This window comes from Platalea leucorodia (assembly GCF_965183815.1).
Source record: "Platalea leucorodia genome assembly, chromosome: 6".
NCBI lineage: Eukaryota > Metazoa > Chordata > Aves > Pelecaniformes > Threskiornithidae > Platalea > Platalea leucorodia.
In genome coordinates, this window is record NC_138828.1 from 29,806,749 (window position 1) to 29,827,213 (window position 20,465).

The following is a 20,465-nucleotide window of genomic DNA, read 5'->3' on the forward strand; positions in this document are numbered from 1 at the left end:
GCACTGGAGAGTGATTTCAGACTTTTTTAAATCCCCCAAAAAAGGGAAAAAAATGGTGGATTTATTCAGGAGCAGAAGACATGGTGTTGAGAATCCTGTTGTTACTAACGTTTTCTTTCTTAACCAAGTTACACGGTAATTCATAATACATGATCTTTGAATTCAGGCAGTATTTTAATGGTTGGGAGCCCCTTGCTTTGGGTGCCTGAGTATGAAAGCTGGATTTCCAGGAGCTCATCTGTTCTGTTCTCTTCCAGCATAGTGAAGAGTGGCACATCTGTCCAAGCTGGGAGAGGTTCAAAGATAAGAAAAACACTGGATTGTGCAGTACCTGCTTGCTCTGTGATTAATTTTAGTTTGGCTTCCAGACATAACTGAAGTTTGTGCAAGTTTATGATAAAATATAAAGGCAGACATGTGAATTCTTTCCTGTCCGCTATCAGTAATATTTTGTAGTCTTCAGAAGTAGTCATTCAGGTTTAAAACTCACTAAAGGAAATCTAGGCATTGGTTTTGTTGGGTTTTTTTATTTTATTTTATTTTTTTATTTTAACTCTTCAGACACTTTGATCTTCAGAGATCTACAGACTTAATAAGATGGCAATGAAAAATGAGATGAGCATTGGAGACATGTTTCTTTCCTATACGTAGGCTATGACTAGCCATTTGGTGCCTTTCTGTACAAAATTACTGTCAAATCCTGAGCAGACAACCTTATCACTATTTTCTAGTGATTTCTGAAATCTCATTTTTCTTCTGCTCTTGTAATTTTATCAGAGATGATAAACAATTGGTACAAGCCAACTTCAGCTGTTAGCTGGTGCAGCATTTACAAAAGTAATAAAACATTGGTTTTGCTTTTCTTTATAGGGGAAAAAAATGTTTAGCACTGTAAAACCACTGTTACAGTCATCTGTGTATGCTGTGCACATGCATGTTCTTATAAGCAGAGAAGCTAATATGCAAACAAATAGGCTTAAGGAAAAAAATTGATTATTTTTTTTTATAGAGAATGCTTAAAGCAGACTTGGAATTCTGTGGATATTCCCCAATTCATTTATTTCAATGCATACATTTGCTATAAACCAAGAACTATATAATGTAGGAATGAAAGCCTCTGCTGAAAGACTCAACCAAAAGCATTGTTTCCAAATAAAATATCTAACTTTTTCTTCTTGTGAATAATGTCACTCTAAGAAAAAACTTCTTAGATAGCTTCCTCTTAGTAATGCTATCTCAAAATAATTCTTCTGCTTGCAGTTGAAAGTATGACAAGACCTTTAGTCTTGTAATGACATGGTCACAGAGCTGTTCCTAAGAGCAAATATAGATTATGGCCCACTCCCCATCAGAATGAAAACTTCAAAATGTTGCTGTCTTGGTGTTTGTTTCTGAAGAAATCTTGCTGTGACACTGATCTTTGTAGCAGAGAATCCTCAGCCGTAATAAAACCACAGTTATCTTTGTAAAGTGGATATAAGGTTACAGCTTCCAGTTTATGAGGCTTGAGTTCTGTTTGGATAAAGACAGTGGTGGCAGAAGAAGAATCTTCTGTCATCCTGTTGAGCTAAGCCTGAATGATGTAGCGTTTCAGGGTGAAAAGAGGCTACTTTAGTATCTGAAAATAACGTACCTCAAGCATATGAATGTTTGTTTTATTAAGGCAGTGCTTCAAACATACAATCTAAGGTGGCCCACTAATGCTGTTCTTTCATATGTACATGGCTGTGCCTTTGATTAAGAAAATGTTTTCCTTCTGGTCTTGGTGTATAGAAGGAAGCTCCACTAAGTTAACTGTAGCACAGTAAGGCAGCTCTGGTAATATCCTCCCACCCACCCCACTTCCCTTTTTTCCTGGCAAAGACGATACTAGCAAACTCTGTGCAGTGTTACCTCTCCTCTTAATGGGAGGAGGCAGAAAAGCAGTGATGAAATTAATCAGCAGTATCCTGTCAGCAAACCTTTTGAAAAACAGTAATTTTGAGTGACTAATGCAAATAGTACTGACGCTGACTTTACAGAATTGCTGCTGAACAAGCACATGGTAGTGTCTATTTTCAGTGTAGTATTGAAAGCCTTGAGTAACTTTTGGATATTCATTGGGTGGACTAGCAACACAGAGTGGGCAGTTTTGGTTAATTACTATAATTTCTGATAACTCTGTTGGTTCAATTAGAAATGAATGCCTGGGCATTAAACACTATTTTTGTTTCTCAGCGTGGATTCAGCAATCATTAAATATAAACAGGGAGAGTAGAAATTGTATTTTTTAAAACCTTTGTAGTGAATGACTGTGGTGACTATAAAAAGCATTTTTATTATGTTCTTCCCCCTGAAAGAGCACTTTAAACATGCTTGAGGTCAACATAGTGTTGCCATAATTGACATTAGGTCAACACTTATACTTAAAAATTTAAAAAAAAAAAAAAAACACCTTACATTACACTATGTAATTGACGATACATAATGTAATGTAAGCTTTTTTTAAGTATAATTTTTTCTTAAATCATTAATATATTTTTGAGGGAACAATGTGGAAGAATGGTGTTGTGTCAATTTAGTCTAATTGAGGTCATCATTTTATGTTAGTACATCTGTAGTGGTAGAAAAGAATAATAGGCCAAATTATGTTCTGTTAAGTGAATGCTGGATAGAGATCCCCAGCTTAAAATAGGATTTTTGTGTAAAGAGTGCATTGACCATTACCTGGATTTGATAGTCTAATGTGCCAACTTCAGACATTGGAAACAATGTCTTCACGGCATGTGTGAAGCGTACAGATGAAGGAGAACTTCCCCTTTTGATCGTTGGTTTGAAGGGGGGTTGCAAGGATTTGACTCTTAAAATTGTGCTCTTGGATATGAAGGTATTCCAGATCTCCACAGCCTTCTGGTTGTATGGAAGTTGCTAAAGTGCGTTAACTGAATCTTAACTTTTCTGGTGTAAAATTGATATCAAAACAAGAACACTTCTTGGTCTTCATCTTTGCTGTTTATGTTCCTCAGAGGTTTGTTTTTTTTTTTTGTAGGAAAGGGAAATAGATTTCCTCAACTTTCCTACATTACAAAAATCCTGAATCTGTAGAGTTGTGCATCAGCAGAATTTCTCAGCAGTGCAATGCTGCAATGAGTGAGGTGAAGAGTAGCTGGCTGAGTGATAATGAAAATGTTTTGTGAAGCACCTTGCTTTGATGCTTGATACCCACTTTCCCAAGTCTATAACCGCCTTTTATACTGCCATGTGTGCTGAAAGGATGTGCTGTCACTAGTGAGTTACAGGGATCACGTGGACTTTGAAATGCATAATATTCTTTTTCTGTAATTTTTTTACTGAAAAGTCAGTGTTGCCAACTCTTGCCATTTTATTGCAACTATTATCTTGTGTTCTTTAGAATGCCAGGTTAGTAGTTTGATCACTTAGGTGTGATTACTTCAGAATATTTTCTTTACCTTTGAGAGAAAAATCTTGCCTATATAGCTGTAACCATGAGCTTTTTTAATCCTTCCCACCCCCTCCTTGTAGTAGTAGAACTATTCTTTTTCGAAGTCAGCCTTGTGAATGTGTGGACCTGGTGGATTCTTTTTTTTTATTATTTATTTATTAGTCATTCTGAATTGGGCATCTACCTTTTCTAATAGTTCCCATGGTATGATGTTGTTGGTTTTGTCTTCCTAACAAAGGTTACGGTGACAAATCCAAACCCATGATTTTGTTTTACCGTCAACTCTCCTAACTGAGGTAATCTAGACATGATCTTTGCCAGGTCTATTCCTTTTTCTGTCACCTATTTTTTCTATTTAAACATGTAATGTTAGGTATTTAAGTCTGAAAAGATAGTTAGTATGTAAGAATTGTGACAGGGCAGGATCTGGGAAGTAAGCAAAGTTTGCTTGCTACAGAAGTCACTTTCAGACTTCGTATGAACTTGGGTGTCTTCAAAAGCATAGAGTCTGAGCCAGGCGCTGATCTGTAGTTGCCAGTTGGCGTTTCAGCATGCAAACAGCGATTGTTTTTCAGATACATCTTTTACTTTAACATGGAGGAAGGTAAGGAAATAGGCTCTGCCTACTGTGTGACCATTCATCATGCATCTTTAGAAGTCACTTTTACTTCAATGATTGCGTGGTTTAAGGCTCTGGTAATACTGCGACTTGTACCATTTACTGCATGGTGAACGTTTAGACAAATGTCAAGGCCTCTATGCTTTAGAGAGCTGAAGCTTAACGTACTCTATGCCTAGAAATTTAGATGCTGGTGTGTTCAGATACAAAGGAATGGTAGTTCTTGCCTAAAGCATGGGATTTGATGGCTGGTTTGGAACTAACTTAACAAGACGCCTCTGAGCAGCTAAAGATCTGATTTGGTGCCTTTTATTGTAAAGGGAGAGTATCCTAGCAGCAGTGAATTCCCTTATTGGCTTTTTATATGTCACCTGATCGGTTTCCTGAGCCTGTCAGATTGTGATAGACCTTGCTGGGATTGTTGATCACAAAATGTGTGGCCTTTTAAAGGTGCACGTATTTGTTCAGGTGAAGTCCAAAAGAAAATAAAATAAAGATTTTTGGAGATCTGACTTCAATTGATCTTAATTCTACTCCTACATTTTACCAGTTCACTCCTTTGAGAGAAGGAGAGGAGAATGTGAAATGTGTTGTTTCCTTTAATGAAATGTTAGCAATGTGACGTATGATACATATATATAATGCTATTGATGTTCTTTATTGTATATTTTAAGGTCATTGTCTTGGTTTTCATCCCATTAGCTCTTGTTGTTTTATTGTCACCTGTGCATCTAGTTCTATTGTGTTAGTTATCTCAGAATGTATAGTCTGTGATAAGAATGCAAAGTCTGTGATCTGGTTTTAAATGAGAGTTACTTTACCTGATCTTTACATGTGGTAATTGAAACTTTGTTTATTTCATTGGACTTCTTGGTCCAATGAAAAGTATTATTATTATTATTATACCTTTTACATATAGGCCAGCTGAGGCTAAGATGCAAAAAATGACTTCCCAGAAGTTAATAAGTGGCAAGATCAAAAACTGGGAATGTGGATGTGTCTTTCCCCTTCTGTGCATTAAATTAGGTGGCATTAGAGGTTTCATTAAGATGGTGCTTCATAAGATGTGCTTACTTTTCAAAAGGACTTTGTTCATTTGTTCCCCCAATTTATGAATGCTGGATGTCTTAAAGGAATTCAAGGTGCAATATTTTAAAATTTTTGCTTTATGAGGAGCAGATACACTTAAATCGTTCACAGTGATAATGATCTGAAAAATCACCTGTCTATTAAAAAAATCTTTGTGTGCAGTCTGCTCTATAGATTAAGTTGTTCTTTATCTGTGCCTTCATCCATTGCTTTATGGACTTTTTTATTGTACATTACAAGTTGAGACCTTCATAAAAATGTAGCATCATTTGTTTTGCTTTTAAAGTCGTGCTTGCGGCTTAGAACTTTAAAAAAGGAATGAACGGACCTTTTGAGTTTCCTCAGATGAGCAATATGAACTTGTTGAAGATATCCTGTGTGAAATACCTCTGTGCATGAGTTAGAGACTTCCCAAGGACTCTGCCTATAAAAATTCATTTTTTTGTCTTGTATTCTCTGCTTGTTGCATTCCCTTCCAGTTCATTTCATTCTGATAATGTGAATCCATTTCCAAGTAAATTGGCAGTGTTTACAATCTCGGTCCCTAGTGCCATTTTTTAATCAAACACATAATAAAGTGCTAAATAAACCATTCCCACCTGCATCAAACTCTTTATGTTCTGTATAGGGTATTTTGTAATTTATTTACCCAGGAAGACCCAATTTATCTGCACATCTGGTTTTCAACCCAGTCCTGCTTTTTATCCAGTTTTCCAGCTGGTTGATTGAGGCATAAGGAGGTCAGATGGCTTTCTTGAGGTCAGTGTACTGATTGTCTCAGCTGGGATTATACCCAAACTTTATCCTTTGCTGTAACCACTTGGCCACGCTGCTGCTAACCAGTCTATCTGCCTTGTTGGCAGTAATGGAACTAACTGCAAATGTCATTTTCTTTGTTTTATAGTTTTGCTTGTCTTGAAATATTGTCACTTTTATGAGTTCAGAAACATTACATCTGTTCACAACCTGGTTCCATTCCACTTTGAACAGACACAATTTTTTGTGATGAATCTCCTTCCTGAATTCCAAACGCGTGTTACTTTCACAAGTTCTGGGGTAATGATTGATGACGTTGCTGGTTTGTGTTGCTCTGGTGTGCTTCCTCAGGGCAGACCCTGTCTGACACTCCTCTCTGGAAGAGGAACCCATGTTTTTGCTCCTGTATATCAGTGCCATAAGCTTCTTAAGACCCCTCGTTGCTGAGATTCTCTTCCTCTAGAGTTTACTTGTTTACAGCAATAATACAACGTTAGAACAAGACGCACAGATTTGATAAGACTTCCTTAAGCATGCATTTCTTTGTATGTACCCGAGTTGTAAGTCTGAGGACAGAGAAACTCTGGAACTTGGTATCATCAGCATAATCTTATCCTATTTGGTCTTGCTCTGCCTTCCTGAGGGAAGTCAAAATAGTCCTAGTTCCAGTTTTTGTTATCAGTTTCCTCTTGCCTTGAGTTGCCACTGCATTGAACAAGCATGACTTAACACTTATCAACATATACGTCTCCAGCAGGTACAAAAATGACAGGGCTCTCTGCGGTTAAGTAGATGATGAGGCTTGCTGTCTGGTGCCAATCCTGTGTTGTTTCAAATTCCAGTGGGGCCTCTATTCATTTCACTAGATGAAACACTCTCTTATTCAAAATAGTCCATTTTATTGATTGCACTGTCAGTACTTTCCAGGCACAGTTTTCTTCCTTCTACAAAACGCGTTAGGTACTCCATGTTGATTGTTACAATAGCATAAAAGCAAGTGAAATTTACAACTGGCCATAACCAGTTAAAAATACCACAAATGCATTTGTAACAACCAGAAATATTTCTCCTCTCCCCAAGATTTTGCTGCTGCCTCCACTTTGCCTCCAGCCCCAGTTATCTTTGCTCCTGTACTGCTGTCCAGGTACATCTATGTGTTCTGGTTAACTACACTGTAATAGCTACAGCTGCCTGGGTCAAAGTCATCAAAAGGGGAGATTGCTTTGTCTAGGAGAAGGTAGGACTGGAGACAATAAGCAGGCAGGAAGATCTTTTGGGATACCTGATTACTCTTTCATGTTAAACTATTTTATTGCAGCACCAAAAAAGGATGGAGAAGATGTATTTCCAGTTAATGCCATGAATGCACTTTTGTTAAAGTTGATGAATACAGTGAATTCATGTGCAGATAAGCATTAGTTTTCCTTTAAACTGGAGGAAAAGAAATGTGTGAACCTGTAACTTCCATGATACTGACATGAATGCTGAAATTTTGTCTCTTCATTTCATTGTTTCTTTTCTCATGTTGGAATTCTTTTATTCCAACAGTTTAATAGGTCAAGTCTCCTGACTCCACCCATCTCTGATTTCCAACTGTATGATCTACAGTCCTCTTGTTCTTAAGTATTCAAGATGTCATGCATCAAGTAGTTTTTATTTTCCCTTCAGCAATCTGTGGTATATGTAGAGACTACTGCTGCTGGCTGTGAAATGCATTTTTCCGAAATCACTTTTCCTACTTTGGAGTTAAGCAATTGTTTTCTTTGCTTGAAGCTGAAATTTAAAATTTACTTTCTGGAAGTTAGAGCAACAGAGCATCATGAAGAGAACCTCATGATAAAATAGACAGCAAGGAGATGTTACCAACAGAATACTCAGTGGCTGTGAATTTCCACAGTAACTTGTGAGCGATACTCTGTGAACATGGATGAAAGACTTGGAATAATGGGTATCCTGTTATGAGAGGTCTTGAGGCTTGCAGGGGTTACTTTATGTTCTGATGTTATCAGATGTGATGCTTTTTGCTTTTTTTTTTTTTTTTTTTTTTTAAACCCAGAAGCAAGCTTGAATTACAGAGGTTCAAAGCCAGGAAAATATCAGGGAACACTTCATATATGGTTGCTCTCTTTTCCCTCTCTCCTAGGCATCTGCCTGTCATCTTTTTTGGAAATAGGATAGTGGTCTCATAGTTTTTGGTCTGAGCTAGTATGACCATTTGTAGGGTTTGGAAGACCATTAATTTTACCTAAAAATGGAAATAATCAGTTGCAGAAAGTTGTTTGTTCCTAGAGCATCCTATCTTGGAGTCCAGCTTCCTGCTTCCACAAGCAGCTGCATTATCGTTCCCATTAATAATCACAAATATTAAGTTAATAACTAACCATTCAAACTGAATAATACATAGGTAATATTGTTGGTTGTTCTTCCCCCCCCCCCCCAAGAATTCAGAATCTCACCTTTCTGTCATAAACTTTCTAATTTCTAAATGTGTTTCCAACCTTTTTTGTTTGATCTTGTGCTTATGTTGACCTATGGCTTGGGCAATTCTCCCTAGATGTTTGTTCCAGGTACTGCTCTGTCACTACTGGGTGAGTATACACACTCTTGTCTCCATTCCACTAACTATTTTAGGGGCTTATTGTTTTTACTTGTTTCCTGATAAAACCCTCTTTCCCCCTCTGTGTTAATATCTGATCCTTTTGAAGAAAGATAAGGCTCTCAGTATGCCAATTTCTTCTAGTACAACTTTTCCCTTTCACCCTGACCCAGAAACTGTTCTCAGTTAGAAGATTGTAGTGGGCGCACAGAAGAATTTTTGTTGTTTTTTTTTTTTTTTTTCCCCCCTCTGTCTGAATCCAAAAAGTGACAAAAGTGTCCTAAGCAATCAGATTATTTCATCAGTGGGTTTACAGCACCACAAGAGATTGAAAGTCTGCTAAAACATCTGTTTCCTGACAGGTTAGGTTCATTATTCCCGAAGTAAACTTCCAGAAAATGGCTTTGTGTCCTTAACAGTAAGAATTCAACAGGCTGGAGATCAGGCTGACTGCTAAGTGGAAAAGTTAATGTTTTTTGTGAAGGCACAATGCAGCCACCTGTGTACTATTACAGTGTGGAAATTAGTCATTTGTCTGGTATAGCTTTTGGTCTGACAAATTCTGGAGGTAATAAAACAATCCTCATTTTTGTGGTTTTTTAAGTCGTCTTCCCTTCTCTCTCCACCCACAAATGCCATGCACATGCCTCTCTTAACCGTGCTGGTTTTGTACTGTTGGCTGAACTTGCTCATATCAACTTGTAGACATTCCCGCCCCGCCCCCCCCCCCCCCCGCCAAGATGAATTTCTGAGGAAGGACTTCTGTTATCATTTGTGCTTTCTTTGTGCCTCCTTCGCTATGGTTCTATACATTGAAGTTACAGACCTAAACCTGGTATTGGTTTTAATCCTTATATTCTTTTAATTCTTCATTTCTAGAATGAAGGAACACAAAATGGCCCCTTTTCATGGCTACATTTCTTCTGCTCCAAACCAGGAAAAAAGCAGGCAATGATTAAATCCAAACAGTTTGATTTTACATCAGTGTGCAATCCTTTCACTTGAAGAGAGCTCCTTTTCAAAAGCCTAGGTGAGAAGGCTACAGCTGAGTAGATCTGTTGGTATCCAGACTGAGGATTAAAATGAAGCCTGCTACTTGAAAATGTGCTGGTAGTTGTAGAGAGATCATGCCTTTTTTTCTGTCTGAAGTGTTCCTTTTGCAGAGAAACCCCTGTTGCTTCTTTCTTTCTCCTGTTGGTGGAGAGGAAAAGAACCTTAAAACAAGTCTTGTTAGGAGAGCTAGGAAACTGAAGACAGCTAGTGCCCCTTCAGATCTGCCAGTTGCTGAAATGCATCTCACACTTTCATGCTTTTACTTACTAACTCCTACTGTATCTGCCTTGAGCAGTGGAACGGTTTGCTTCACAATAGTTTGAAGTCACAACCATGATCATCAGCTGCTGAGATGAACAGGGTATTTCATGCCACACAACTGTCATTACGGCTCTCATTAAGTCAGTGGTGCAGCATGGTTGGTGTCGAACCTGCCATGCCTCCATTTTGCCAACTATTCTCCTGTGTTGTTTCTAGTGCTTTTGCTGTTGTTTTTCTTCCCCCACCTCCTGTTAAAGGAGGGTGCTGAAACCTCTGCATTGCAAGAGTCCCAGTGGTTAAACCACTCCTCTAGATCTGTCATAGTTCAACATGAGCTAGTCTATTGAAAAACAAGCTTCCAGATAATCAGGGAAAAAGTTTCTGAATCTGCTCAGACCTCACCACCAACATTGGGTATTGCAAATGTCCTCCTCATTTAGGACTGTTTTCTTTTTCTATTTATGGGGTGTTTTTAAAGGTCAACTTAACCTGAAGCCTGAAAGCAGCTTCATGAGTGCACCTGCTGCACTTGCAGAACCCCATTGCAGTGCTTGCAACATTGACAGCGGCTGTAGAAACTGGAAGAGAGCTGAGCCCCACTGAAGCAAGGGGGTAGCCTTGGTAGTCATCTCCAGTGAGGCAAGGGACTGCTGTTGAACTTGTCCTTGGGGAGTTCAAAGCAGAGAGATCTCTTGTGCTCGATAACAGCAATGAGTGGTGTTGTCAGGCCCTTTGCAATTAAATGCAAATCTCATGGGTAATAACCACTGTGTGCTTATTAACTGAAATAAGAACTAGATAATGTGCAACAGCACTATGAAGAGCTTGGTATACAGAGTTCCCTCTCCCTTGGGGAGGCGGTGTACCTGCTTCACCTTGAGGGTGAGGTATTTGGCCGAACGCTTCTGCCCAGCAGGGTGGCATCAAGAGCTTAAGAACACTGAGAATTATGTGCAATGAAAAATACTTATCATTCATGTGTTGCTCGTTGTTGTAGCGCCATGGAGGATTTCCCTTAAAGAGCAAAGAATGCAAAAGCAGTATTTTCAGGCATTTGCCTGGGTTCTATTTTTATGAATTGTAAGAGAATGTGGAGAATAAATAGGTGGCTGAGGCCCCCTGGTGCCACCAGAGCACACTGCACTCCTCAGGCACAACGGCCACAAAATTGCACTTTGTATTTACTTTTATTTTTTAATACAAAGAAACACTTTTTAGGCTAAAATACCTCATGGTGTACCAGTTGTTCACATGCAATTGTTTCCTTACGGGAAACATGAATTCTCCATCATTTCTTTTTCATGTCTTGTTTTGCAAAGCTGTGCAAAAAGTGAGAGAGAGGGTTCCGTTTGCAAACATTATCATTAATGTTAGCATCGCAGGCAAAAAAACATACAGGGAAGCTGAAGCCTTGTAAGGTAATTTTTTTTACCTCAGTTATATCACTGCCCAAGAATGACTGGGAGAAAACACTACACAGCTAGTGGTGTCTGATGCTGTGGTGTATTGTATAACTTGGGGTGGGAGGGATGGGGAAGAAAAAGTGCCAGTGAGGGAGGAGCGAGATAGTTGTGGGGTCTTGTTTTGTTTTTGTGGTTATTAGCCATGTGGTTTTGGTTGAATCGCTAAGACCTTGAGAATCACTTCCAAATGCTATGATCTAAGATACAGCAGTGTGGACATATGTTAGAATAGATTCCCTTTGTACTTAAATTTTAACTTAAAAGTGTATATTCACAACTATTGTAAAGTAGTACAGAGCTCTCCTTCTAGGAAAAAGGTTAGAATCTAGAGAATAGCTCCACGTAAGGTAACTTAATGGTGGCCTTAGACTATTATTAAAACAGCTCTTTTCAGTATTTCTGTGTTGCCCTAGTCTCAGAATTTGTTGGAATTGTGGCTTTTGTCAAAATCTAGCTATTTACTCTTGTGACAAAGTTTTAGCATTCTATCAGGTATGAATAGCGGCTAATAAAGCTTTAATAAAGAAATTAATTTTGGTGCTTAGTCAGCTAGTTGGCTTGTCACTCTCACTAGTCTGTAATGCTCCCCCTCGTTTTGCCGTTTCACAGATTTTTAATAAGCAAGAGAAGGTGGTGAGCCTTGTCCAGAATGCTGCTGTTTGTTATTCTTTAACATTGAAATAAAAAAAATGGGGGTGTAAAGTTAGGCCTTTTTAAGGAGATATGCTTTGTTTTCTGGACATTTTGTAAATGAGTGTCTTTAGAGATGAAGTTGCCAAACAGACCTGAAATGTGCTCTGAGGGGGAGTGGGTAGGAAATGAGGAGGGTAAAAAGTTAAAAGGAGTCTCTCCGGGTGACAGTAGGTCTGTGCCTTTTCTTCTTATTTTGGGTGTACTTTGGAAGCCTAATACTGGTGGTCTCTGTACAAATTCCTGGTCACTTGTTCACAGAAACTCCTCTTTAGGGCTATCAGTTCTTATAGTAAATGATAACTTTTGTCAAAATACATAGTAATATCAAAATGGTTTGGATGGTAAACTTCACTGTTCCTTTCCAAAGTCAGTAAGGTTGATGCTTCCAAGGTTGTAAAACAAAATGTGCTGAAAATGAAGTTTTCTGCCCTTTATGTTTCTTGTTTTAGATGTTGAGATGACCAAAGACTATAGGTGTGATCTAGCCATGCTCCTACACTGTCTTCTAGATAAGCTCCAGTTAATATCTGAGTTTCAAAAAACTTTTCTTCAGTTGAACTTTTCTATGAACATCAATATTAGACAAACAGAAAGAACAAATACAAATAAAGGAGGGTTGGGATTTTTTTTCCCTGATTAGTTGAGGTATATCTCACAGTTTCTATCACAGAGAATATTCTATACTTTGTCACAATATTCTGCTGTTTTTAAGGACCTGTTCAGGGTGAAGAAACCTAGTTGTGGGACATTGAGGAGTTGTGTATGGCACTGAACATATACTACCATATTCAGTGTTGATCCCTTAAACTGTCGTGGAATTGTAAATGTCTCACTTTTGTTTGGAATAGCTGTGGAACACTCTACTTTTTTACAAATTAAAAAGGGAAACATTCAATGTAACATGTCCTTCTATCTTTTTTTTTTTTTTTTTTTTGCAGTTCTTCAAGCATCTTATGCATAGCATATGAGGTTTTGCAAGGTTTGCAATATATGAACAAACATGGAATGGTCCATCGAGCGCTCTCCCCTTGCAATATCCTTTTGGATCGAAAGGTACAGCCACAGGAGTAAATCTATGGTTCTGTTTGGTTTTTGTTTTTTCCTCTTGTTTCCAACAAATAGCATGCCATGTCATACATGGAGACTGGGCAGTCACAGTCCTTCTGATGGGGAAAAAATGGCATATTTGGAAAGGTATTGGTTTTGTTTGTTGTTTTTTTGTTTGTTTTTTAAACTACAGTTTTCCCCCATTTCCTAAATTTCAAAAGTATTTTAGATTTTATTTTTCTCTTTTCCTGTTTCCTTCTATCCCAAACCACTTTTTTCACCTTCTTAAGGTGGTAATCTAAGTCTACTTGTCGTCATTGTGTAATTAGTTACAAGACCTTCCTAGCTGTTTGAAGAGGAAAATGTTTCTTCTGGCTAATTAGCTATTATATTTCCCTATTCTAGCTATTATATATTATATTTCCCCTGTTTCATGGTGATCTGATACTTGAGTTTTAAGACATCAATGTATTTCTTTGTTCAATTATTAAACTTCCAGTGTCTGCCAATTCTGTTGTCACAGACTATTGAGCTGGAAGTGTGGAATACAGGTTCTGCTCATAAAAGCTGAAAGAAGTTAACAGCTGCTGTTGTACTCGGAGCAGTCGCTTCATCTGAACTGACAGCTAAAGAGCTTAGCCTGTCCGCATAACCCCTCTCTCCTTCCCCTTCCTACTCAGTTTAGGTAGAATAGCTAGATTCTCCCCTTGAAAGGCAGAAAGAAAAAAAAGAAGGAAGGAAGGAACACTATTTTTGGTATACTTGTAAACAAATGAAAGTCATAATAATGCTCTAACAAGCAAAAGTCCTTTAGGATTTTAACATGTTCCTAAAATCAATAAAAGAACAAAAGGAGGCCATGAGACCCTAAACTTTTCCCCTGCACTTTGAATAGCTTGCTGATGTAGCCTTTGCTGTTGCACCATCTGCAGGCTGGCTGAGTATAATTCAAAATCCAGCAGAAGCAATACCTCAGTTCAACTTCTATGTCTATTTTTTGTTGTTTTGGTGTTAACTTTCTGCCTCCAGAGAATAAAAGCAAGCATCTGGAAAACTTGTTAGTTTGAATAATGTGTTGATACAATTAAGGAGAGCAAGATAGTAATGAGTAATTAGTAATGAGTAATAGTATATTATAATAATGATATAATATAGTAGTAATATATATAATTATATATAATGATATAATATAATAGTAATGAGTAATAGTAATGAGTAATGGGAAGGACTGGAGGAGCAAGGCTGGGTAAACAGAAAAGGTGAGGGAATAGTGGTGATAACTAGGGAGTTCTAGGAGTCAAACAGGATTTTGAACAGCTTTCAAACAGGAAAAATGTTCAATAGAGTATTTAAGCCATTTTAATTTGCTGAAAATATACTGTAACTTACAAAGTTCTGATTTTCTTGTGTGTTCCAAACAAGGTGATTACTTAATGCTCTTGGAAAGTAAATGCATTAGAAATAAGCACCTTATTAACTTGCAGTGGAGTTCTGCGTAATAGATGAGACAGAAATGTAAAAGGGTGACTTTTTATAGGTATCTGTCTTCTGACAGCTAATGCAGCTTGAAATTTTTTTCTTTTTTTTTAAACTTAAACACAGATTCTTCTGATGTCAGATTTTCCTGCTTTTGATCGTTTATTTTTTTTCCTTTTCAGGGACATGTGAAGTTGGCTAAATTTGGACTCTACCATATGACTGCTCAGGGTGTTGATGTTGATTTCCCTATAGGGTAAGGATGGAGCTACACAATGCGAATATATCGGGGATGTACTTTTTCTATTTATGTTTTGAGGAATCATCTTGAAAAATGTGCTGTATGCACAGGTTATGGGTTGCTGTTTTAATTCATATCTGTTGCATACACCTCTTACACAGAAGCTTCTGATAACATCACTGAAAAGGTTATCATCTGACTAGGTGAAATTAATGAAGGGCAGAGAATGGGTACCATGCAAGCATATTATTATACCTATGTGATGTCAGTCCTTATTGCCTAGATTTGCCTTCAAATTCTGGTAGTTCCTTGTGACTCAGATTTTGGAGGTACAATCTAATTTCAAATTTAGGAAGAAGCACAATCAGTACTTCGCCATTGCACACCAGTGTAGGCCTCCTGTCTCTTTATCATGTTGTGATTTATTTTCAGGTCATCTTTCTGTCTAGCCAAAGTGCAATGCTTTGTTGCAGTGTTTCCTTGCCACTTTTTGTTTTTTTGAGGTGTCATGTTGTTTACAATTGAAATACTGAGCTGGTTCTTAAAGACATGCCCAAAAGAAGTAATGACGTTTCCCTTCAAAAGGTGATTTCAGATTTCTTTTTTAAGTATTATAATGATTTGTTGACAGAAAAAGTGATAATGTTATTTTGAAATGATCTAGCAGCAAGTAGAATATGTCTTCAACACCTTTTGTTACTTTTTTTACAAATTCAAAAGTTATCTGATGGGAACACTGTCAATGGAGGGGAATACTGCCACCACCCCCAAATATGGGTCTAGAATACATTTATTTAATGTACTAGTGCTGAAACTCAATATATGTTTTCTTTGAGATATGTAGGCATACTATTTTGAAAGCTGCTGTTACTTCCTCTCTCAAAAAGACAGAGCTAGTGATTAAGATTTGACCTTTTATGTAGTAGGCACTATGCATTTTGCAATTGGAGTGAAATTTTGCTGCAATGTGTAGATTTTGACTGAATAAAATAGAACAATCTGCATTGCTATAAATTCTAGTTTCCCAGAATGCAAAATTATTTTGGTTACTGTAACTGAAAGGTAGGGGTTTTGGACAGACAGGATATTACTTAATGTTGCTGCATCTTTCTAGGTACCCATCATATCTGGCACCTGAAGTAATTGCACAAGGAATAGTCAAACCAAGTGATCATACTCAGTGTGAGAAGCCTCTGCCTTCTGGCCCTAAATCAGATCTGTGGTCTCTTGGTATAATATTATTTGAGCTCTGCATGGTATGTAAGAGGATAATTCTCTTAATTGTGACTCTTGGGGAATAATAGTTACATTAACTTAATTGCTATTGAGTACGGGGTTAATGATGCTTTGCCTGTCACCAGAGTCCAAATATCAGAATATGTTAGCGTTCCTACCTGGGCAGCATTGGTGGTAGTTCAAGTAGTAGGGTACATATTGGCTTGGTACGAGTATATGTGTTAACCATGAAGGGCAGGTGCCTGTTAAGCCACAATAACACGATTGCATGATCGAATTCTTAGCAAGGAATAGCTTCTGAACCAAGAAGACTCTCTAGATAATTTCTTGTTTTAATAGTGCTTTTAAGCATTAAATAGCCATTGCTGTCATGCCCTCATTCTCCTTGGAAAGGATGAGAAACTAATAAAGATTCATGGATAGGAAGAGAAGGGAGAAACTAGCATATCGCCAGAGTTTAAAGAGCTTCTGTACAAAATTAAGGGTTTATTTGGAAAATGCTTATTTGACCTAGAAGTTGAAATAAATAATGACATCATAATCTTTACTATTTGTATATGTTAAACTGGACTTCTTTTGTTCAAAGACAGCAATATTCTGTAGGGAGGTATGATCTAGAAAATATCTCAGTATTGATATTTAGTCTCATCATATAAGATGACTAAAATGTCAGACAATTGTACGGTCAAGAACCTGTTTTAATAGAGATTAGATCAGGACATTGAAAAGAGTAGTCTTTTGCATATTCTGCTCTTCTGTAAATTTTCATAGATCATAATGTACTTATTCAAAAGAAGAAATATTCTTAAAAATGCAATAATGATGTTTTTAAAGGGATTTTCGGATGATTTTTCAAAAGCACTGGGCAATAATACAAGCTATGATGATTACTATGTTTAGTAATTGATTACCTTTGTTCACGCTCACATTGGAAAAAATACAGTTTTTGAAAGCCTGTTACTGAATTAATAATAAACCTGCAGGTTTGCTAAGGCAGCTTGAGGCTTTGTTTTGCATATTTTTTTTGGTTTTGCATTTGTTCCAGTTAAGAGACGTTATAAATGATACATTTTTTTCTTTATGATGGCATGAAACTGTTTCTGCTATAGTTGGGATAAATAACGTTTTCTGTTCTAACAGATAGTTTTCCTAAATCTAAAATTCATGTGTAGAAGCTTATTTCACTGTCTTTGTATACAGAAGGGTGTGTATGCTATCTAAATATTTTTATACGGTAGCATTAAACTGTTGATTTGATTTTGTTATTCATTTAGGGAAGAAAATTATTCCAGAGTTTGGAGATAGCAGAAAGACTGAAATTTATAATTATGTTAGGTAAGTAGCACAAAATCAATTTTTTAAGTTTCCAAGCAGTTTTATAATTAGAGCTTTACAGACTAGTCAGCTTGTGATGCTCAGACCTAAGGCACTTTACCTTTGTCAGTTTTCATCTCCAGAATTAAATAGGCATTTGAAGCATGGTTGCTTGTCTAGGGAAGGTACAGAGGTGGGGGCCAGGAAAAATAACTTTGCAGAAGAGCTATGAGTATGTTAGAGTAAGGGCAAACTATGAAAAAGCACGCTCAGGAAAGGTTGTCATTTTGATGGTTATTTGCTAGTTTGTGTTGCAGCAGGTTTCTGAAATGAGTTAGGAATTGTATGACACTAAGGAAAACTGTCCCCATACTAGCAGTGCTTGTGTACCAAATCCCAAGCAGGGAGAAGCAGGCCTCAAATAGGAAGAGAGAAAATAAAGAGGGGGCTGAGAAGCGTATTACTGGACCCAGGCTTTTGTTTCTGGCTTCACCTATAAACTATAAAGCATTACTGTAGACGTGGAATTTTTGCTTAATGTAAATGAATCTGGAAGTGGGATTATTTTGTGTCTTTTAAAGTTTGGTTTCCCCTGGGGGAGGGGAAGGGCATGAATTTGCAGTTTGAAGCTTTATCAGTAAGTTGTTATTATACACATCAAATAGTAATACTGTTAAAGTTAGTACCGTCAGTAGAAACATCTTTTTCATTCAGCAGTTAGTGCTTCAGTGCTGAAATTCTGACTGTTTTGGTGAGAGGTTTGTTAACAAAGCTTCTGAAGTATTTCAGTCCCCTTCGAGTTGAATGCAAGTTATTGGTAACCTTTATCCACTGAAAAACATTCATGTCCTGACTTAGAAATTATTTTCTCAATAATGTGTCAAAACCAAGTTATAAAATACTGCGAGTATTATCTGCAAGCAGCAACAAAATGAAAATTACTTTGAGCTTCTATATGCAGGTATTTTTAAGTTCTTTCAGGGTTTTTTGTTGTTTATTTATTTGTTTTTTTTTTTTTAATTAGTGGAAAAAGTTATTTAATTTATTTGGCAGAGACTGACACTCTGGATTTACTAAGCCTGCAAAAAGATTTTCACTGTTAAATTAGATGTGCTACTTATCTTTCTTAGGCTTTCGATTTTCTGTATGCATAGGTAATAATAATTTTCATTTCTAATTTTGAGAATTCACTCTCAGCTCATGTGGCAATGACAATAAAAAGCCAAAGTTAAGTGTTTTCTGTTGGGGTGCGGTTTTATCTGATATCCTGTTTAATTGGTATCGCTTTTTTCATAATCTTTAACTTTTTGTTGTTCTGTTTGTTTTTCAAAGGCTGTGTAGATGATATTGTAACTGTATTGGCTGAAGAACATGGGTGCCTTGATATTATTAAGGTTTGTGGAACTAGTTTGCTCTTCCATGCCGTCATATCCAAAACATTTTATTATTGTTGCACAGTATTTCACATATATATATATATATATTTTTTTTTTAAACTTATTTGGTCGCTCCATGTATTGCAGTATGAGGAAAAATTTTGAAGCCTGAACTATGTATCTAAGATCATTTCAAATAGCCAGTACTGATAATATTCAGTCTTTCCTAAAATTACTGTCAATCTCGGTAAATGTTAATGTTTTCTGGATAGTTTAATAAATTATAAATTTTCTTTAAAGTGTGTGGGGGTTAAGTATTTTTCTTCTAGAAATTTAGTCTTCTATCTGGTCCACTTTACACATTCTGATAGTGTAGTTTATCCAGTTCAACTCCTTCCCACCCCCAAAATTAATCACTGAATTTTAGTGTCTGTATATTTTGAAACATTGCATAAAAGGATTCTGACTATTAGCAGAAGGGAGTTCCCAGGTACTGCATTGTTTCAAGCTGGGTACAGAATATCTAAATTAAAAAATAAAAATAAAAAGCTGCATACATTGGAAATTTCTCAGTTATTTTTTTTTTCCCCAAAGCCAATGCAGGGTTGAGAGGTGAGAAGAATTACTTCCCCAACATTTTGGTCTAACCCAGCTAACCGCATTTGTGTAGGTGTGAAATTTTATTGCCCTCAAAGGAATAGCCTGTATGTTAAAAGTTAAGTATAAGCTAAGTGGCTTGCTGAATTAAGACAGTAATAAACAGACCTCCTCCATATTTTTCTGATGTTCCAGGACCTGCCTGAAAATATCATAGCTCTACTGAAGAAATGCCTTACATTCCAACCTTCTAAGAGGCAAGTATTCAGTCCAAATGCCTAGTAAACTCTGCTGGGATACTATGAAATTCGAAGACCTGTTGCTGAACCTTTTTTTGAAATGCTGACAATTTGTGCTACCTATAAGAAATTCTTGGTTTTGTTGCTTTTCAATGTTTAAAGGAAAAGAACTGGGGGGAGAGGGGGGTGGAAATGAAGTGTGCAAAACCTCGAGATTGAAGCTGAGTATTTTGGGGGAAACTATTCAGGCATTTGTAGTTCTAAGTTCACAGCATTTACGGATTCCATGTCTTGGAAGTTTGTGGTGGTTACTACAGCTCTGTTGTAGCCAGAACTAGGGCCGTTTTCTTCAAATCTCTTCTTTCAGAGTACTTTTTCATTATGTCAGTCCACCACAACTTTCTTCTGGAAACTGAAGTACGGTTTTGTTCTTTAATCAAGGCTTTACATTTGCATTTTTCCATCTCTGCTTAGAGGAATTAAAGGGGAATTAATAAAATAGTTGCTATGTGCATTAAATGAACATGAGGTCTGAACTTGGGCTGTAAACAGACTGTGTGGTCTGTTATGCATTATGAATTGAACAAAAATGGTAGACTCTTTTGCTATTAAAATTTCTGAAATCCAATATAATTTAAAATAGCTTGCTAATATTTGTTACTGGGGACATTTCTTACTGGAATGTAACATTTTTGGAAGCACTTTACTTTCAGCCTTTTATTCTCTTTTCTTAATTCAAGGCCAACTCCAGAGGAATTGCTGCATGACAGTTTGTTCAGTGAAGTATCCTCAGTATATCCTCCCTTCCACAAACCTGCTGGTCTGTTCTCATCTTCTCCAAGGTGTGCTAATTTAACGCTTCCTGAAGACATAAGTCAATTATGTAAAGGTAAAAGCAGATAGTGGGATAAATGTCATTGGAGGGGGAAGGAAAATAAAATGTTTTCGCATTTTCTTTGAATACTTT

The 20,465-nt window shown here is 37.0% G+C and overlaps 1 protein-coding gene across 17 annotated transcripts in view; it reads left to right on the forward strand.

Annotated features, from left to right (window-relative positions):
• TBCK (TBC1 domain containing kinase) overlaps window positions 1-20,465 on the forward strand; it is a 158,008-nt gene that overhangs the window by 19,289 nt on the left and 118,254 nt on the right. For 16 of the 17 annotated variants that reach the window (XM_082316533.1, XM_082316531.1, XM_082316526.1 and 13 more), the window contains 7 exons: window positions 12,911-13,025; window positions 14,678-14,751; window positions 15,851-15,992; window positions 17,247-17,307; window positions 18,619-18,680; window positions 19,455-19,516; window positions 20,239-20,387. In XM_082316533.1, the coding sequence (XP_082172659.1) occupies window positions 12,911-13,025; window positions 14,678-14,751; window positions 15,851-15,992; window positions 17,247-17,307; window positions 18,619-18,680; window positions 19,455-19,516; window positions 20,239-20,387 (665 nt within the window). The other variant, XM_082316525.1, reaches the window with a different exon arrangement.